Consider the following 21,791-nt stretch of genomic DNA (forward strand, 5'->3'; position numbering starts at 1 on the left):
CTGCACGTTATGCACATGTACCCTAGAACTTAAAGTATAATAAAAAATAAATAAATAAATAAATAAATAAAAGAAAATAAGATAGAATAAAAAGACGATTTTTAAAAAAATAATAAAACAGGCTGGGTGTGGTGGCTCATGCCTGTAATCCCATTAGTTTGGGAGGCTGAGGCAGGTGGATCACCTGAGGTCAAGAGTTCAAGACCAGCCTGGCTAACATGGTGAAACCCCATCTCTAATAAAAATACACAAATTATCCAGGCCTGGTGGCGGGCACCTGTAATCCAAGCTACTTGGGAGACCAAGGCAGGAGAATCACTTGAACCCAGGAAACAAGAGGTTGCAGTGGGCAGAGATTGTGCCACTGTACTCCAGCCTGGGCAACAGAGTGAAACTCCGTCTCAAAAAAAAAAAAAAATATATACACACACACACACACAGACAAGAAAAATAAAGCAGAGAAAATCAATATTATGACTGCTAAAAAAAGGTGATGGTGGTAAAAATTTTCTTATTTGTAAAATTTGTCATTTTTATGCTTGAGTCGTTTTTTTATGACCATAAAGTAAATAATTTTAACTTAACCAAAGTAGCTATTTAACAGTTTAGAGACACTCTGACAAAGACAGCTCTATTGGCCAGGTGTGGTGGCTCAAGCCTGTAATCCCAGCACTTTGAGAGGCCGAGGCAGATGGATGGCTTGAGCCCAAGAGTTCAAGATTAGTCTTGGCAACGTGGTGAAACCCTGTCTCTATAAAAAATAATTAGCCGGGTGTGGTAGTATGTGCCTGTAGTCCCAGATACTCAGGAGGCTGAGGTGGGAGTTATTGCTTGAGCCTAGAAGGCGGAGGTTGCAGTGAGCTGAGATGAAGCCATTGTACTCTAGCCTGGATGACAGACCAAGACCCTGTCTCAAAAAAAAAAAAAAAAAAAGAGAGAGAGAGAAATAAAAGACAGCTCTAATGTACTTCCAGTCACATTGCTGGTATAAATAAAAACCAACTTACCTTTCATTATCTTTAAAATACGGCTCCACAAATGCTTTCTGCTTGACTTTGTCTTGTTTATCACCATGAGCTATAAATAAAACATGCACATTACAAACTAAATGTATAACTTAATGAGAAATAATTAACTAGCTTGGAAGAAAATAACATGTACTCAAACTTCCATTTTCATTGGGTTTCATACTCTAGGCCTCTGAGCAACTCATTTAAATGTTCTGTAACTATGTAACTGCTTTTTTTTTTTTTTTTGAGACGGAGTCTTGCTCTGTCACCTAGGCTGGAGTACAGTGGCAGGATCTCCGCTTACTGCAAGCTCCACCTCCCAGGTTTACGCCATTCTCCTGCCTCAGCCTCCCAAGTAGCTGGGACTACAGGCGCCCGCCACCTCACCCGGCTAGTTTTTTGTGTTTTCAGTAGAGACGGGGTTTCACCATGTTAGCCAGGATGAACTCAATCTCCTGACCTCATGATCCGCCCGCCTTGGCCTCCCAAAGTGTTGGGATTACAGGCGTGAGCCACCGCGCCGGGCCTCTGTAACTACTTTTTTCTTTCTTTTGCATCTGCATAATGAGGCGGGCGCTGTTTCATTTACCTCAAAATTACTATATAGCTAAAAGTCATTATCTCAGAAAGTATTTCAGAGTTTAAAAGAAATATTCAGATGCCCACTATTATCATTTGACAAGAAACGACAACGAAAAGACAGCTTTCAATATTAATTTTGGCTGGGTGCAGTGGCTCATACCTGTAATCTCAGCACTTTGGGAGGCTGAGGTGGGTGGATCACCTGAGGTCAGGAGTTCGAGACCAGCCTGGCCAACATGGTGAAACCCTGTCTCTACTAAAAATACAAAAATTAGCTGGGCATGGTGGTGGGCGCCTGTAATCCCAGCTACTCAGGAGGCTGAGGCAGAAGAATTGCTTAAACCAGGGAGTTGGAGATTGCAGTGAGCTGAGATCGTGTCACTGCACTCCAGCCTGGCAACAGAGCAAGACCCCGTCTCAAAAAAATTTAAAAAATTACACATAATTATACATCTTTATAGAGTGTGATACTCTGATATATGTACACAATGTGTAATGACAAATTAGGATAATTAGCATATCTGTCACCTCAAACATTTGTTTGTCATTTGTGATGGGAACATTCAAAATCTGTGCTTTTAGCTGAGAACATATATTTATATGTTAATTATAGTCACCATATAGTGCTATTGAACACTACAACTTATTCTATTTACCATTTTGTTTATTTTTCTTTGTTTTTTGGAGACAGAGTCTTGCTCTGTTGCCCAGGTTGGAGTGCAGTGGCACAATCTAGGCTCACTGCAACTTCCACCTCCCAGGTTCAAGAGATTCTCCTGCCTCAGCCTCCTGAGTAGCTGGGACTACATGTGCATGCCACTACGCTCGGCTAATTTTTTGTATTTTTAGTAGAGATGGGGTTTCACCATGTTAGCCAGGATGGTCTCGATCTCCTGATTGTGATCCACCTGCCTCAGCCTCCCAAAATGCTGGGATTATAGGCATGATCCACTGTGCCAGGCTCCCTTATTTATTTTTCTTAGAGATCAGGTCTTGCTATGTTGCCCAGGCTGGAGTGCAGGGGCAATTCATAGGCACCATACTACTACTGATCAGCATGCAAGTTTCGACCTGCTCCATTTTTGAAGTGGGCCAGTTCACTGCTCCTTAAGCAACTTAGTGGTCTCCTGCTTCTAAGAGGTCACCATATTGATGCTAAACTTAATATGGATTATACCTCAGAACTCCAATACAGCACTACTCCAAGAACTCCAAGGCTCAAGCTATCCTCCTGCCTCAGTCTCTTGAGTAGCTCGGACCATGGGTGCCTGCCACCTTGCTTGGCTAGCTATATTTTTATGTTAATTAACCCACCTTTGGCTATCCCAGTCTTCCCCATCTCTAGTAACCACTATTCTACTCTCTACTTCTATGAGATCAACTTTTTTAGATTCCACATACGAATAAGAACATGTGGTATTTATCTTTCTGTGCCTGGCTTATTGCACCTAATATGAGGCTGTTCAAACTCATCGATGTTTGCACATATGACAGAATTTTGTTCTTTTTAGTGGCTAAATAGTATTTTTGTGTGTGTATGTATATGTGTGTGTATGTATGTATCTATACATATATATCTATATATATAGTTTTCTTTAACTATTTATCTGTAAATAGACACTTAGGCTGATTCCGTATCTTGGCTATTCTGAACAGTGCTGCAATAAACGTTGAGTGCAGATATCTTTTTAACATACTGATTTCCTTTCCTTTGAATATACACCCAGTAGTGGGACTGCTGGATCTATGATAGTTCCATTTTTAGTTTTTTTTTTTTTTTGAGACGGAGTCTCGCTTTGTTGCCCAGGGTGGAGCGCAGTGGCGTGATCTTGGCTCACTGCAAGTTCCACCTCCTTTGTTCACGCCATTCTCCGGCCTCAGCCTCCCGAGTAGCTGGGACTACAGATGCCTGCCACCACACCCGCTTAATTTTTTTGTTTTTTTCAGTAGAGACAGGGTTTTACCATGTTAGCCAGGATGGTCTTAATCTCCTGACCTCGTGATCCGCCCGCCTCAGCCATTTTTAGATTTTTGAGGAATCTTCATACTATTTTCTAAAATGGCTATACTAATTAACATTGCCACCAATCCTGTTGATTTTTATAATGCATCTTTAAGGTAAGTTATAACTAGAGAATAAACAGATTAAAGATTTTATCAGAAAATTGGTGACAAAGATTAAAAACTAGAACTCATAACTTGGGACCCGACTCCTAAGATGTCTAGACTCAAATAGCTAAACGCCAGCATCTATTCAAAGAATCAAAATTTACTGAGCATTGTGCGAAGTTCCAGACATACAATTTGTAACAAGAGAAAGCAGGTCTCCTGTCTTCATGGAGTTTACATTACAGTGAGGAAAACAGACATTAAGCAAGCAGAGAGTTAAATGTTAAGCAAGTAGATAGTTAAGGGTTATGTGAGAAAGCACATGTAAGGTAGTAACTGGATTGAGAAAATAAAATAAATACATAACAAATCCTAAATTATATGCCTGGGTGACTGGGAAAAATAAAAACATCTGAAGATTTTCTGGTAGGAAGTAAATGGAAATTGGCTTAGACATGTTATGTTTAAGCTGAAGAGACAAAAGTATCTCACAGTACTCAGAAATGCAAGACTGGGATTCATCAGAGAAGTCAAACCTAGAGACGCAGATTTGGAATCATTTTCAGAGGTAGGGCTAATAAAAGCTGTGAGAGAAAACAAGTTGTGACGAAGAAAGTGTCTTGGGGATATTCTAGGAAAGAAGATGCCATAAATAAAAAGAACGATGCAGCATCATCAGAAAAGCTAAGTGAGAAGAAATTCTGGGGTAGTCAGTGTCAAATGTAACTTAAAACAAGGAACAGAAATTAATAAGTACGTCTTTGCAAAAAAATATTCTTTTTGTTTGAAGTGAAACCTATTTGCAAAAGGTCCTTCATGGGGGAAAAAGGATACTGAACAGCTGTAAATTTTTATTTCAAAATTTACTTGATGGAGTTTTTGCCATGGACTAAGCAAACAAAAGACTACTGTCCTCTATCTTCGGTTTCGGTCTCGTTCATTTTTGAGTTAAGGGCTGTTTTAAAAACCTCATGGAAACATGAGCATAATCAAGATTGTGCCACAGTAGAACGTAAGTTCATTTAAACCAGCATAAAACAATCTTTGCACTAGATTAAAAATTCGGACCAATTTAATAACAATGAGAAAAATGAGAGAGATAACAAAAATTACAATTTTCAATCCAGATTATCTACTTAGATTTTCAATTATTATTTTTCTGATTGCTATCCTACATTATAAAATTACTGCTTCTAATGAAAGAGATAATAAGACTAATACACGGTGGGCCGGGCGCGGTGGCTCAAGCCTGTAATCCCAGCACTTTGGGAGGCCGAGACGGGTGGATCACGAGGTCAGGAGATCGAGACCATCCTGGCTAACACCGTGAAACCCCGTCTCTACTAAAAAATAAAAAAAGTTAGCCAGGCATGGTGGCAGGCGCCTGTAGTCCCAGCTACTCGGGAGGCTGAGGCAGGAGAATGGCGTAAACCCGGGAGGCGGAGCTTGCAGTGAGCTGAGATCTGGCCACTGCACTCCAGTCTGGGCAATAGAGCGAGACTCCGTCTCAAAAAAAAAAAAAAAAAAAGACTAAAACACATAGTTACATTAGGTATTTTGGCTGGTAAGATGAAGCATTCACAGCAGAAAACAGATCTGAATTTTCCTGTTTTGAATTTAATTATTATTTTTTTTTGAGACAGGGTCTCACTCTGTTGCCCAGGCTGTAGTATAATTATTTTAATTATTTATTTGGAGACAGGGTCTCACTCTGTTGCCCAGGCTGTAGTATAATTATTTATTTGGAGACAGGGTCTCACTCTGTTGCCCACGCTGTAGTGCAGTGGGTGATTCACTGATGCAGCCACAGCCTTCTGGGTGTTCAAGCGATCCTCTTGCCCCAGCCCCCAAGTAGCTGGGAGTACAGATACGTGCCACCATGCCAAGCTAATTTTTGTAGAAATGAGGTTTTGTCTTATTGCCCAGGCTGGTCTTGAACTCCTGAGCTCAAGCAATCCGTCTGCCTTGGCCTTCTAAAGTGCTGGGATTACAGGTGCGAACTGCTGTGCCTGGCTAGATCTGAATGTTCTACAAAATTTTCTCCTTCTACTTTATTACAATTAATTTAATAATTAACAGAAATTTCTCAAAAATTTTACCAATTTCATGCGTATTTAGAAAGAAATTTCTAATACCAAATGAATGTTAGTTTCTTAGTTCTGTTTTTTTTTTTTTTTTTGAGACGGAGTTTCTTAGTTCTTTTTCTGTCGCCTAGGCTGGAGTGCAGTGGCTGGATATCGGCTCACTGCAAGCTCCGCCTCCCGGGTTCACGCCATTCTCCTGCCTCAGCCTCCCGAGTAGCTGGGACTACAGGCGCCCGCCACCTCGCCCGACTAGTTTTTTGTATTTTTTAGTAGAGATGGGGTTTCACCGTGTTAGCCAGGATGGTCTTGATCTCCTGACCTCGTGATCCGCCTGCCTCGGCCTCCCAAAGTGCTGGGATTACAGGCTTGAGCCACCGCGCCCGGCCTAGTTTCTTAGTTCTAATAAATATTTTATAGCTATATAACATGTTAACATAAGGAGAGGTTGAGTGAAAGGTACAGAAAAATGCCGAACAATTTTCTGGAACTCTTATCAGTGTGACATTATCTCAAAATTTAAAACAAGTGAAAAAATTTATACAAGAAATATGAAACTTTAATTACTGATATGTTATCAAGCCTTTGTTATTAGCTTAATAACTTAACTTACTGAATTTTGCAACTGAGAAGCCATAGTTAAAGAGAAAATAATCTTACTGTGTGGTTTCTTTGTGGCAGCAGACAATTCCTCCTCTTCATCTGCTGCTTGGGAGAAACTATCTGCCAAACAGGATTCATACTCTTCATGTGTTGTCTGATCAAACATATCTTCCAAGCTATCATTCATTTTTCTTTCTTCATCTATGTAAAAGAGCATCGGCTGAGGGCAACAAGCAAGCTTTTGCTTTCTATATAGACCATCATGAAACTGTAGTAACTGCCACACAATAACAATGCAGTCCTTAAAGATACTTCTTAAAATATGGTTGTGAAAATATGGATTATATATTGGGTACTGAGCTTAATAACTGTGATGTAATAATATGTGCAACAAATTCCCATGACACGTGTTTATCTATATAACAAACCTTTTTATGAACCTGCAAACCTAAAATAAAATTTAATAGTTTAAAAAATGTTTTAAGAAAAGAAAAAAAATGTGGATTATAGGCCTTATCTGAAGAGTATTCTTTCAGTGAATAGATGTAATATAGGCAGTGAAAGGCTTGTAGACATATATGCAAAAGATAGTTCTAAGAATGTTACTTGTAAGCTGTCTTGTTAAGAGTGCTAAATTCAGTGAATATAAGTGAGTAACAAACCATAATGTATATTAATGAAGTGTTTAAAGGCGTGATTATTACAATGAGGGTTGCAGGCCTAGCTGTGAAGAGTGTTCTTTTGGTGTAAAGACGTAACGCATGTAGTGAAATGTTTGTGGACACATGCTAAACATGATTCTGAGAATATTAGTTGCAAGCTGTAAGGCTGTGTGTTAATTCAGTTACTCTAAGTGAGTAACAAACTGTAATGTATGTAATAAAGTGTTCACAGACACTTCTTAAATCATGATTCTTATAATGAGGTTTAATTCTTGTAATTCGTGTATGAGGTAAGAATAAACTCCCAACTCTGGGTAGTTACTGTACATTTACAAAGACTTTATGTTATGGCTTTAAATGTCGTTTACTCATGCTTTTTTTTTGAGACGGAATCTCACTCTGTCACCTGGGCTGGAGTGCAGGGATACGATGTTGGCTCACTGCAACCTCTGCCTCCCAGGTTCAAACAATCCTTCTGCCTCAGCCTCCCAAGTAGCTGGGATTACAGGTGTGTGCCATCATACCTGGCTAATTTTTGTATTTTTCGTAGAGACGGAGGTTCGCCATGTTGGCCAGGCTGGTCTCAAACTCCTGACCTCAAGTGATCCGCCCGCCTTGGCCTTCCAAAGTGCTGGGATTACACGTGCGAGTCACTGTGCTCTACCCTCTCATGTTTACTTTTGTTATTAAATAGCGAAAAAGTATTTTCTTTCATCATCATTAGCATCTGGTAGTTTAGTATTACTAGAAATTAGGAATTCAATGCCATATTTGACATGGAAAGTGATAAATTCATCTTCACAGATCTAACGACATTTCCCATTACATAATCACACTTAAAAAACACCAGAGTTTAAAGCCAGTTGGCTAACAAATATGACAGAAAAGAGGTCTGCTGAGATTATTCTATGTAAGTACCACCTCTCCCAACCTGCAGCACTCTCTCACTCTTAACTTGCTTTACCTTTCTCCTGGACTTACCATCATCTGTTATATATATAATTGCTTATTTCTATCATTAGAATGTAAGTTCCATGAGGTAACTACTTTTGTTCTGTTTATTCATTATCTCTAGTTCCTAAAACACTTCCTACTACAAAATTTTTGCTGGTATTTACTGATAATTACACATTTTGCATGCTGAAGGTTAAATTTGTAAATAAAATACAACTTCTATGCACCAGGCATTGTGCTAGGCATCCTCAGAACATTCTGTGTATGCTGTTTGTAAAGCAAAATGTTAAACTGCTGATTTATTTTTGTTTGATTTGTGATTGTGAAATACCTGAAGACAGAGAATATATCCTTGCTGATCTTTCTGTCATAGCACCTAGTAAGTCTAACACAGAGTAGGTGCAGGAAAATTTTCTGAATTGAAATACTGGCAGTAATATGGAATTTTTATTGGTATATTTCATTTTAAACCAATTCTGAGTGTTGGAAAAGTTTTATCTTATGGGGTAAATTTTTTTTTTTTTTTTTAATATAACCTCACTAACGTCTCCCATTCCATGTGCTGTTCTTACAACATGATGTCAACACTCCTCCCACCGAGTGTCACTGAGGGCCTGTTCATTTCACTTTATGCCTGTGCAGATCTTTGTGACACTATGTTACCTCGGAGGTCATAAAAATGCCACCTGCTTCTGCTTTGTTCTGTTGGGGTGCCAACTCTGGGAACTTATCTTCCATGTGAAGAGGAAGCTCAAATGAGCCTATGTGAATAAGCCCTCAGAGTGAATGAGGAGATGCCAAGTCACTCTCCAGCTGCCCAGCCCTCTGCTGTTTCAGTTCCAGCCACCATCTGCCTACAACTGCATGAGACCCTGAAACAGAACTGACCAGCCAAGCCTTTCCTGAATTCCTGAGCTACAGAAACTAGGAAGATAAGAAAAGTTTTTGTTTGAATCCTCTGAGTTATTCCAGTGATTCATTCATTATGTAGCAATAGTATCCACAGCACTTTATTAGCCAAAATTATCTCTATAATGTCCCCTCATTAGTCCAAGTGCTAATTTCTCTTTCACATCATACTTGCTTCAAATAAATTTGAGAAACTATTGTCTTCTGAATAGATTTAAAGTAGGCATACTTTAGATTTTCTCTTTTCTACAAAAATGAGAAAAACATGATCAGAGGCTAGTACCAGGAAGAAAATAATCTTAAAAGCAAAGTATCCTCTTAAGAAAAGTTATTTAGTGTCATACAAACCATAAAATGGCAATAAACTACTGTGAAGGTTTTTTCTTTTAATAGGTATTGGCTTCTCTACCTAGGTAACCATCTGCTTCATCACATAGTTTGTTATGTGTCATTGAAGAACAAATAAGGCAAAGACTACTAAAATTTTCTTTCATTTACTGCATTTAAGGCAGCAATAGATACACTGATTCAGAAGAAGCCAGGGCAAGACTATTTTATTTTTTGCTCTGAGCAGGTAGACTATAGAAAATTCAGCAGAAGATAAGGAATGCACACCCAGCCTCAATGTATTTGTCTTCTAACAAATGATCACTGGGGAATGTCTCTGCTTTTAGCACTGCTTCCCCATGTGGCAGACCCTTGCCCTTCAATACATAAGGGTGATAAATGACAACTGTTCCTAGTCTAGCTGTTCTCATGTCATGCGCCCCTACAGTTAGGAAAGTTGCTAAGGTAGTGCTAACCAAAATCCTCCTATTGTTCTCATCTCTTCTGAAAAATCAAGACTTTGGGTGAATAACTAATAGATTCTCACTACAAAGGGCTGTAGACCACTAATGTGGCCACATTGCCTCATCAGTAGAAGTGGAATACAGCAGATTAACTCAGCATATACACTAGGATTCTGAATGTTAACCTGTAAAACTAGGCTGGGCGCGGTGGCTCAAGCCTGTAATCCCAGCACTTTGGGAGGCCGAGACGGGCGGATCACGAGGTCAGGAAATCGAGACCATCCTGGCTAACACGGTGAAACCCCGTCTCTACTAAAAATACAAAAAACTAGCCGGGCGAGGTGGCGGGCGCCTGTAGTCCCAGCTACTTGGGAGGCTGAGGCAGGAGAATGGCGTAAACCCGGGAGGCGGAGCTTGCAGTGAGCTGAGATCCGGCCACCGCATTCCAGCCCCGGCGACAGAGCAAGACTCCGTCTCAAAAACAAACAAACAAACAAACAAAAAAACCTGTAAAACTATACTAACACTTCTCAGTAGATTTCTGCTTTCTTTCCTTATCAAATTGCTTTAGCAAACGTTAATTCTAACACAGGACTCAAGACTTCCTGTTATACCATTTATAAAAAATTGTCTACACCAGGGATCAGCAAGCTTTTTCTTAAAGGGTCAGAAAATAACTATTTGAGGTTTGTGGGGCTATAAGGTCTCTGCACCAACTACTCAATTTTGCAGCTGTATGGAACAAACAGCGATGGGCAATACATAAAGAAATGAATAAGGCTGTGCACTGGTAGAACTTTATTTACAAAACTGGTAGCTGGCTGTCATTTGCAAATCCCTGAAGATATGAATCTTTTCTGAAATGAAATTATTTTGGTTAAAGACTTTTTTTTCTGACGTACTGAAACTGAGCTTTCCTAAGAGGAACATAAAGTTAACAGAGCAGGAAAAAACCTGGTGTATGGTGAAGAGGTCACCTGAGCTAATCAGTGCAATGGTACAACTACAAACTTCACACACGTTTTTTATTAAAATAAAAAACAAAAACAAAAATCTTACTTGAACTTTTTTCTCCCTCCTGCTCTTGCTTCTTCATTTTTAAGAGAACGGTTTCACTAACCAATGTACAGTCCATGTCCACTGTTTCTCCTCCTAATTTTGACTGACTGCCATCCTGAATAGATATTTTAAAAATCAAAAGTTTTAACAATTATTCCTTTATGGTCTTATATTTAATTTTTACAAGACATTTTGGTAAAATAACATACATTTTACCACTTTTAAGCATTAAACTATATTTACTTTTATACTTTACAAACAGGTAAGGATTTAGGTTTTACTGCTTATAAAACATTTTAGCTTTAGTATAATCAAGCCTAGGAAAAGAAGGACTGCTGCCAAGAAAAGGGACAATTATTTACCACTAAACACCCTTGAACTTTTCCTGCCTTTCTTTTCCAATCTGCCTCATAGTAATGAACATCAATGTACACTAAGAACAATTTCAAAAATTAAATTTAATTTCCTGATAGGCATATATTACTTAGCAAATGTTAAATACTTGGTTATTAATATGCTACCAAGTAAAAGGGAACTTCTGAAACTACACAGAACCTAAATACAAGACAAAAAACTATTTCCACTAGGAATTTTAATTTTTAAAAAATACAGTATTTTAAAAAATAGTCGACTTGGAAGATAAATTTTATGGTACATTATTTTAAAGCTAATGAAGACACGACGAATTATTTTAATGAAAGATAAAATTATATAAGACATGCAGCATTTTGCATTATTTTTATTTATGAGACAGGGTCTTGCTCTGGTTGCCTAACCTGGATGTGCAGTGCTGTGATCATATCTCACTGCAGCCTCGAATTCCTGGGTTCAAGGTATCCTCCCAACCTCAGCCTCCCAAGAAGCTAGCACTACAGGTATGCAATACCATGCCCAGCTAATTTTAAAATTTCCTGTAGAGACAGGGCATTGCTATGTTGCCCAGGCTGGTCTCGAATTCCTGGCTTCAAGTGATTCTCTCTCTTTAACCTCCCAGATTGTTGGGATTACAGGCATGAGCCACTGTGCCTGGCCATTGCATTCTTTTAAAAACTGTATTACTATATTAATATTTTTCAGCAAAGCCCTTTAAAGTCAGAAAGTATTATTACCCTTTAAAAAATACCATAAAGTTAGAAGAATAAGCATTTTTATTTCTTAATTTTCTGCATAAATACACGTAGGTTTTAAGAGGTATCTGACTATCTTAAGGTGATAGAGTAAGTCACGAGAGGAGGTTGACTAACACCTCATTAGAACAAGAGTCAAATGAGTTTTGGTTTTACTTTTTAACTTACCTTTGTATCTATTACAGTAACATCCATTTTATACTGAGAAAGGTCTGCTCCCGGATCTATATTCCACTGGATATTTTCAAAGGATACATCTTAGGTAAAGGGAAAGAGCAAGCAATGAAAAAACTGATTTCAAAAATTCTCATCACTTTAAAATATTATGGGACCTAAAGAATTTAAAATTTTTGCAAATCGTATGTCTGGTAAAGGACTTATATCTAAGATATATAAAGAACTCTCGGCCGGGTGCGGTGGCTCACGCCTGTAATCCCAGCACTTTGGGAGGCCGAGACAGGCGGATCACGAGGTCAGGAGATCGAGACCATCCTGGCTAACACGGTGAAACCCTGTCTCTATGAAAAAAAAAAAAAAAAATTAGCCGGGCACGGTGGCGGGCGCCTGTAGTCCCAGCTACATGGGAGGCTGAGGCAGGAGAATGGCATGAACCCGGGAGGCAGAGCTTGCAGTGAGTGGAGATCACGCCACTGCACTCCAGCCTGGGCGACAGAGCGAGACTCCGTCTCAAAAAAAAAAAAAAAAAAAAAAAAAAAGGAACTCTCTCAGCTCAATAAAAAGACAAATATCCCAATTAAAGATGGGCAAAAGATCTAAATAGACAGTTCTCCAAAGAAGATATACAAATTGCCAATAAACATGAAAGGATGCTTAACATCATTAGCCATCAAGGAAATGCAAACCAAAACCACGAGATGGCAAAAATCAAAAAGCTGTAACAAGTGCTAGTGAGGATGTGGAGATACTGGAACCCTCACATACTGCTGGTGGAAATGTGAAGCGGTGTAGCTGCTTTGGAAAATAGGCAGTCCTTCAAAAGGTAAAATGTAGAATTGGCATATGGTCCAACAGTTCCATTCCTAGGTATAATCCAAGAAAAATGAAAACATACATTCACACAAAAACCTGTATGCAAATGTTCATAGCAGCATAGTTCATAATAGCAAAAAACCTAAAACAACTTAAATGTCAACTAATAAATGCCTAAAATATGGTATACTTATATAATAAAAAAAAGTTATCCAATAAAAAGAAATAAAATGTTGATATATGCTGTAACAGAGAACTGAAAACATTATGCTAAGGGAAAGAAGTAACAAAAGATCACACTTTAAATGATTCCATTTATATGAAAACTCCAGAATAGGCAAGTCTACAAGAGAGAAAGTAGATTCACGGTGCCTAGGACTGCGGAGGGGATATGGGGAAGGAAAGTGATGAAAATGTTCTAAACCTAGACTACAGTGATGGTTGTACAACTCTGTGGGTAAATCAAACCACAGAATTCAACATTTTAGTGGGTGATTTTTATGGTATGTGATTTGTATTTCAATTAAAAATTTTTTAAAATTAAAAACTGTAACATTGTATGGTGGGGTTTTCAATGTATGTAGATATAATACACAGGAACTACATAAAGTGTAGTTACAGAACATGAAGTGGTACATTAACTCCAAGTAGACTGTAAAAGGCTAAGTAGATATACTGTAATCCCTAGAACAACCATGAAAAAAATAAAAACAAAAAGCTAAAAAAAAAATCATGAATGATAGTGAAAAAATGTTTTCATGTAGAGACTAAAACACTTACTGGAAAAACAACTAATGACTGTGTTTCAGGAAAAAGGGAAAATAAACCCAGAATAAAGGAATAACTTGCCAATTAAGATACAAGAAAAAATACTGCACTTGAACTATAGAAATGTTGGTGGCTGAAAAAAAAAAAGAATTACTTTTTTAAAGACAGCACGCTGGGCGTGGGTGGTTCACACCTGTAATCCCAGCACTTTGGGAGGCCAAGGCAGGCAGATGGCTTGAGTCCAGCAGTTTTGTACCAACCTGGGCAACATGGCGAAACCCTGTCTCTTCAAAAAATAAAAAAATCAGTTCAGTGTGGTGGTGCGTGCTTGTAGTCCCAGCTATCCAGGAGGCTGAGATGGGAGGATCCACCTGAGCCTTGGAGGTCAATGCTGCAAGTGAGCCGTGATCATGCCACTGCACACCAGTCTGGGTGACAAAGTGAGACACTGTCTCAAATAATAATAATAATACTAATAAAAGATAGCAAAATTATGAAAAGATACCTATATATCTTAGGGCAAACAATTTTTTTTTTTGAGACGGAGTCTCGTTCTATCACCCAGGCTAGAGTGCAGCGCAGTAGCACCATCTCGGCTCACTGCAAGCTCCGCCTTCCGGGTTCACACCATTCTCCTGCCTCAGCCTGCCAAGTAGCTGGGACTACAGGTGCCTGCCACCACGCCTGGCTTATTTTTTGTATTTTTAGGAGACGGCATTTCACCGTGTTAGCCAGGATGGTCTCGCTCTCCTGACCTCGTGATCTGCCTGCCACGGCCTCCCAAAGTGCTGGGATTACAGGTGTGAGCAACCGTGCCAGGTCAACAATGTTTTTAAAGGAGTTTAAAAACATACATAAGTGGCTGGGTGCGGTGGCTCAGGCCTGTAATCTCAGCACTTTGGGAGGCCGAAGGCGGCAGATCACAAGGTCAGGGGAGCCAGACCATCCTGGCTAACACAGTGAAACCCCGTCTCTACTAAAAATACCAAAAAAAAAAAAAATTAGCCAGGCGTGTTGGTGGGCACCTGTAGTCCCAGCTACTCAGGAGGCTGAGGCAGGAGAATGGCGTGAACCTGGGAGGCAGAGCTTGCAGTGACCCAAGACTGCACCACTGCACAGAGCGAGACTCCGCCTCAAAAAAAAAAAAAGTATTTAAGTATATACATGAATATGTTTACAGATATACGTGTAAATGCAAAGAAAAATGACAAATGTCCTATGGGGTGACGAACAAAGTTTAGATAATGAACATTCTAATTTTTATTTTTAAAAATTCTGTACAGTTTAAATTTGTTAAAACTTTTGTAAAGAAAATAAACAACTATATAAAATGAGTAAATTTACAAAATCATATATAAAAGTAGGTATCAAAAGATGTCAATTCATTTTTTTCAAAAAGTATAAGAACAGAAAAGTCACCGGTAAAAGGTGAGAATCGTCCTATAAATACAGACACATGAAGGAAGAAATAACTTTTTTTCCAAAACAATTCAATCCATTTAAAAAAGTAAATAATGACATTCAATTTAAAGTCATTAAAAAAAGTGGAGATCCTGTTTACAGTGTACACACCTTGGTTGTTTTGTAGAGACTTTATTTTACCAGTTCTACATGGATTTAACTGAAGAACTGATGCAAGTTCACATCCTCCATGGACGGACCTGCTTTGTATTTTCATTGGCTCATGAGAACCAGCACCCTAAAACACAAATAACTGTTAGCTCTAAAGGAAATCACAAGCTACCATTTTAATCAAAATCCTTGAACATTTAACACAAACCTTCACGTCATCTAAAACATTCTCAGTCTCCAAACTTTCACGTGGACGTAGAGGAATTTTGAAGACAGCATTTTCTTCTTTTATCTGTAATGCTGGTTTATTGTCTGGAGAGAATTTACTCAAGGGCTGAAGGATGATGCATTCCTGTAAACAGGGTACCTCTGGGGAATCTTTGGGCAACGTGCAGTTGCCATCCAAGGCCTTACGGCTTGAGGAAAAGCCCTTTGGAATGGTCTTCAAAGCCTCATAAAGAGTCACTTGCCTAAATTTGTTTTTAGAAGTCTCACTTCCTTGGCTTTTCTCTTGACGCTGAATAGCTGAAAATCTATCAGACAGATCCAGAGGTTTATCCATCACAGAGTCTCCATTCATGGAAAACTGATTATCCATTGGAAAAGGGAAAGCATTTTCTTTATCAAAAGAAGCTTGGGGGCAGCTTACTTCATGTTCACTTTCTTCCTCAGTTTTCTTCCTTTTGGATGTTCGGCCTCCCAATGATTTCAGGGGCTCCAAAAGTTTATCAGAGTTAGAATCTTCAACGTACTCAGTCCTATCCTTCTCACCTATGGATTCACTTATATTTTTATTTATAAGTATCTGTTTATTAGACGATGACTGGATAATGATCTTGTTCACTTCGGACCCAAGACTCTGATGTGTGAAAAGGGCACTATCTTCAGATTTTGATCTAGTTTTCTCTAATCTAGATACACAAGTGTTGCTAAAAGGGAGTGTTTTCAGATGTTTTTTTTTCCCAGGCTGTAAAAGAGAAGGGGACAAACTTGTATTCAAATCTAAACCACTTTTGATAGTAGAGGTAGCTCCAAATACAGGAGATGACACTCGAGTAGGTAATTCTTCTTGAGGAGTCGTCTTTGAAGCAGAATCTGAAAATCTAAATACAGAGTGATAACAACTCTTTAATACAGAATTAATAGTAAGGTCTTATCTACCTCTTAGAGGCAAATGATTAACCAAAATTTAAGACAAGGTAGAGCTTTTGGCTTCTCTTCATTTAGATGACAAAAGATAAGGGGAAAAGCAGAGAAAAATGACATAGGAAGTATTTCTCAATATCATAATATTCACATTTAAAAAATTTTCTTTTTTTTTTTTTTTTGAGACGGAGTCTCACTCTGTCCCCCTGGCTGGAGTGCAGTGGCACGATCTCGGCTTACTGCAAGCTCCGCCTCCTGGGTTCACGCCATTCTCCTGCCTCAGCCTCCTGAGTAGCTGGGACTACAGGCGCCCGCCACCGCGCCCGGCTAATTTTTTGTATTTTTAGTAGAGACGGGGTTTCACCGTGGTCTCGATCTCCTGACCCTGTGATCCGCCCGCCTCGGCCTCCCAAAGTGCTGGGATTACAGGCATGAGCCACCGCGCCCGGCCAAAATTTTTCTTAAGTACTTTAAATCACTTTATTATACGAAAAATCATCTTTTGCCAGGCATGGTGGCTCATGCCTGTAAGTCCCAGCACTTTGGGAGGCTGAGGTGGGCAGACCACTTGAGGCCAGAAGTTCGAGGCCAGCCTAGCTAACATGGTGAAATCCCGTCTCTACTGAAAATACAAAAATTAGCCAGGTGTGGTGGCACACGCCAGTAATCCCAGCTACTCAGGTGGTTAAGGCATGAGAATCACTTGAACCTGGGAGGTGGAGGTTGCAGTGAGTCAAGCCTGGATGACAGAGTGAGACTCTGTCTCAAGAAACAAACAAACAAAAATCATACTTTAATAAATTTCACTGAGAACCTAAGTTCTTTTGTTATGAAATTTTATTATGAGTAACTCCAAGAAACAAAATTCTTACACTGCAGAATTCAACATAAATTAAGATTCAGCCTGTCTCTAGCAGAGGAAATATCCGTAGAAAGAGCAGTAAGTTTAAGTTTGAAGATGTGGGCTGGGTGAGATCTCTGGCTCTACCACTTAATAGCTATATGGCCTTAAACAAGACATCTAATCTTTTTGGAGCTGCATTTTTGTAATCTGTAAAATAAACCAAAAAATGAGGGTAACAAAATCTACTTTAATCAGTTACTGACAGACTGTGACATACATATATAGATAGGTATCTATCTATATATCTAAAAACCGAAAGCTCTTTTAAAAAGCAAAATGCTAAATAAATACAGGTACACTGGCCCTCCTTATCTGTGGGTTCTGCATCTGTAGATTCAACCATGTGGCTAGAAAATAATTTGGGTAAAAAATCCAAATTTCACAACGTTCCAAAAGGCAAAACTTGAATTTTCCATGTGCCAAGTACTATGTTGAATCTTTGCAAATGGACTGATATGTAGGCGCTGTATTAGGTGTTATTAACTAATCTGGAAATTACATAAAATATACAGGAGGATGTGCACAGGTTATATGCAATAATGATGGCCATTTTATGTAACGGTCTTGAGCATCTTTGGATTTTGGTACCCACGGGGGAGGGAGTCCTATAACTAATCCCCCTCTGATATCATGGAATGGCTCTATTATTGGTTAATAGATATTCTGAAATTAGTAAAAATGAGATGCAACACAATCTTGGAAGCTCATCCAAGCTTCTAGATGCATTTTGTAGAACATCCAGTTTTTGGAAATATAAACCCCAAAGGGATGACTGGCTCTTTAAAGGAGCAAGTGACAAGTACTGGGAATAAGTACTGCTTGACAGAAACACAGAAAGTAGCTAAAAATGATATCCACCTTTCTACTGTAATGCAAAAAAGCTCTCAATCGGTCAGAAACTAGGGAGACAATTTTTAAAGTAAAAATGTATATAACCAGAATAACAAACTATATGTTGAAGGAGAGAAATGGTTTAATTACATGGAATTCATTGTAATGGGATCTCACCAATAGCTTGTAAGTTTTCACCAATGTGCCCGTGATTACCTTAAACTATCTTCAGTATTTCTTGTAGATTCCTCAAAAGGCTGTTTCTTGTGATCTCCTTCCAGACAGTGGTAGAGCTCATCACCAAGGGGGCTCATGGGACCTTGAGTTTCCTTCAAGAGTAAAACATGAAGCACACCCATGTAATGGGATTTGTTCATTCTTAAAAAGGGATGAAGTACTGATACATGTTACGATGCAGATGAACCTCAAAAATATACTAAGAAGCCAGACAAAGGCCACATAATGTATGATTCCATTTCTATGAAATATTCAGAATAGGCAAATCTATAGGGACAGAAAGCAGATTGGTAGTTACCACAGGATGCAAGTAGGAGGTGGAAGAATGAGGTGAGGAGAATGGGGATACGTGATTAATGGGTATGAGGTTTTCTCTGAAGGTGATAAAAATGCTTTGGAACTGGATAGAAGTGATAGCTGCATAATATTGTGAATGTACTAAATATCATTGAGTTGTACACTTCAAAATGATTATGTTAATTTCACCACAATGAAAAATATGAAGCACATTCTAAGTTTAAAGAGAAAAGCATCAGTGTTTTACATAAGTATATTCTACTACCTGCATATAAAACTCCAATTCCAAAAAACAACATAAAGATGTGCAGAAGGGAATAGAGATAATTATTCACACTGATAGGAGATGAATTTAAAATAATCCTTTACAGAACAGTGCTTCTCAATCTTTAACACGCATACAAGTCAACTGGAGATCCTGTTAAAATGCAAGTTCAGTAGGCCTGAGATTCCTCATCTCTACCAAACTTCAAAAGTGATGCAGATGCTGTTGGCCCATGGATCACACGTTGAGCAGCAAGTCATTAGATTTCAGCTCCCTTAATCTATTTGGTGTCTCAGCTATGACTTGCCAGGTTTATGGGTAGGAGGGAATTAGAAAGTATTAAAACGCATTCAAAGTTCAAAGGTGAAAAACTACCCATTATCATTTAAGAATGAATTTAAAACTAGAAAGGACAAACAAATCCACATGTAATGAAAAACCAATTCAAGTTTTAGAAATTCAACAGCAAGACAACTTCATAAGAGTACAGCTGGATGTGGTGACTCCCATCTGTAATCTCAACAACACTTTGAGCAGGAGGATCTCTTGAGGCCAGGTGTCTGAGATCCGTCTGGGCAACACAGTTGAGGCCCCCATCTCTACAAAAATAATTAGCTGGGCATGGTGGTATATGTCTGTAGTCCCAGCTATTTGGGAGGCTGAGATGGGAGGATCACTTGAGGCCAGGAGTTTGAGGCTATAGTGCTCTATGGTTGTGTTTGTGAATAGACACGCACTCCAGTCTAGATAGATGCTCTATCTAGAGATAGAGACCCTATCTCTAAAAAATAAAACAAACAAAACAACAATTCTGAAATCAACCTAAAGGTTTAGGTCTTTTCTTAGATGAGGGCAGGGAGGGGGCATGAGAGAAGGGGAAGCGAAGAAAGTTGACAAAATCTCTATGCCGTGATTACTCCCCTAAATTTTGACTCAACCCACATCCCAAGAATTCTAGATTCTAGATTTCTGAGACTGCTCGGCTGGACAACAGAAATAGGACTTTCTAACAACATAAGTTTTGTTTTAGGCCTTTACCCAAGATCTTTAGATAAAATAATTCTCTTGCTTAATTCTCTACGAACTGACCTAAAAAGACATAAAATTAATTTATGTTATTGCCAAACTAAACAATTACTTACAGATTCTTCCAGAACACCAAGTCCAAGTGTTTCAGCAACAACTGTAGCTAAATTAAAAGATGACTTATCAGGGGTACAGCTGCTTGTTCCATGTGTTTCTAAGAATAAATATTAAACCATTTTAATAAATAATAAAACCAATTTTACAAAACTGTAGAAGCTAGACATATTAAAATGACCCAAGAGGAAGGAAAAGGCTCACATTTTGTAAGATGGCACTAGACACATTTTAAAATTCTGTGCAAGAAGTCCAAAATACCTACCATAAATGGCAGTAAGTTGCAGGTCTATGTATGCTAAAATTTTTCAAGAACATTTTATGTTTTTCCTAAATGAACTGAATGCAATAGGTAATTTTTCTTATTGCCACTGGGGAAAAAAATCATAAAATGGATTTACAGTGGAATTATTGTGACTTATGTTACAGCATGAATATCAAACTGTATGTACAGTATCTTTCATGAAAACATACTTTGTAGGAGAGGTTGTCAGCACTGCATGTTTCAGGTTAAGATAACACATATTCATAAATCACCTATGTTCTAGTATTTTATAAAGGTTTAACTCAAATTTTTATGGAGCACTTATTATGTTCCAGGTATTGTGCTAAGCACTAGATGACAAGAAAAGTTCTTGTTCTCAAGGAGCTTACACAGTTGAAAGGTAAAAAGAGAATTGCAACAGAATGTGATAAACATTATAATAAAGGTACATAAAAGGGGTGATTCAAACATAGAATAAGGACTCCTACATCTCTTGGGAAATCAAGGAAGGTTACAAGTGATGCTGAAGCTGACTCGAGAGAAGAAAGAGTATGGCAAGTTAACTGGACTGGGACAGAAAGAATTCTAGGTATAATTAAGGGTCTAGATAAGTGAAATAAAATTGCTTGTTTGGGGTTTGCTATGCATGTTTTGACTGCTAGAAGTCAAACTGCAGAAGATGGGAGTAGGACCTTAACCCAGTTAGGTTGGTTAGGGGTCAGATTATGCTAAGTAGTTTCAAATTTATCCTGTAGACAATGAAGAGATGTCTAAGAGCTTTAAATAAAACAAATGCAATGTGTGGGCTGAAAAGGTATCTGTGGCTATGACACTCACTAGGCAAGAAGCAATCACTAATAGGCAAGAGGACTAATTAGATTACTAGAACATGTTGTCTTGATGAGAGATGTTAGTAGCCTAAACTAGTATAACAGGGGCACAGAAGTATATGTAAAACAGATATGTAGGAGGCGGAATCAGTAAAACTTAGAGGCTGTTTAGAAAAAACAGATGAAGCAGAAATCTAGGATGACTCCAAGAGGCATGTATAGTGTCATTCACTAAGATTGCAAACGCAAGGATAAAGAGTTAGTTTGACAGGTTAAGTGTCAACTGCAGACATGCTGAAATTGAAGAATACCCCTGTAGAGATATCTAAAAGCAGGTAGATACATGGGTTGGGAATCCAGGAAAAAAGTTGGACAGAGATACTGGTTTGGAATTTATTAGCATATGAGTCAGAGAAGACTACTGACTCTAGGTGACATTCCTCCAGGAAGAGACATAAAGTGAGGCTAGGTATAGCGGTTCACGCCTGTAATCCCAACACTTTGGCAGGCCGAAGCAGGTGGATCACTTGAGCCTAGGAGAGCGAGACCAGCCTTGGCAACATGGTGAAACCCTGTTCTACAAAAATACAAATATTAGCCAGACATGGTAGTGTGTGCCTGTAGTCTCAGCTACTTGGGGGGCTGAGGTGGGAGGATCA

General features: G+C 38.7%; 1 protein-coding gene across 2 annotated transcripts in view; it reads right to left on the reverse strand.

Moving 5' to 3' along the window:
* Positions 1-21,791, reverse strand: part of RBBP8 (RB binding protein 8, endonuclease) — a 103,316-nt gene that overhangs the window by 21,380 nt on the left and 60,145 nt on the right. For both annotated transcript variants that reach the window (XM_023207796.1, XM_023207797.2), the window contains exons 9-16: positions 20,040-20,137; positions 18,315-18,427; positions 15,426-16,320; positions 15,218-15,344; positions 12,056-12,144; positions 10,761-10,875; positions 6,443-6,586; positions 1,008-1,077 (exon numbers count right to left, since the gene is read on the reverse strand). In XM_023207796.1, coding sequence (XP_023063564.1) covers positions 1,008-1,077; positions 6,443-6,586; positions 10,761-10,875; positions 12,056-12,144; positions 15,218-15,344; positions 15,426-16,320; positions 18,315-18,427; positions 20,040-20,137 — 1,651 coding nt within the window. The remainder of the gene's footprint in view (positions 1-1,007; positions 1,078-6,442; positions 6,587-10,760; positions 10,876-12,055; positions 12,145-15,217; positions 15,345-15,425; positions 16,321-18,314; positions 18,428-20,039; positions 20,138-21,791) is intronic.

This window comes from Piliocolobus tephrosceles, chromosome 18 (genome assembly GCF_002776525.5).
Source record: "Piliocolobus tephrosceles isolate RC106 chromosome 18, ASM277652v3, whole genome shotgun sequence".
Taxonomy (NCBI): domain Eukaryota; kingdom Metazoa; phylum Chordata; class Mammalia; order Primates; family Cercopithecidae; genus Piliocolobus; species Piliocolobus tephrosceles.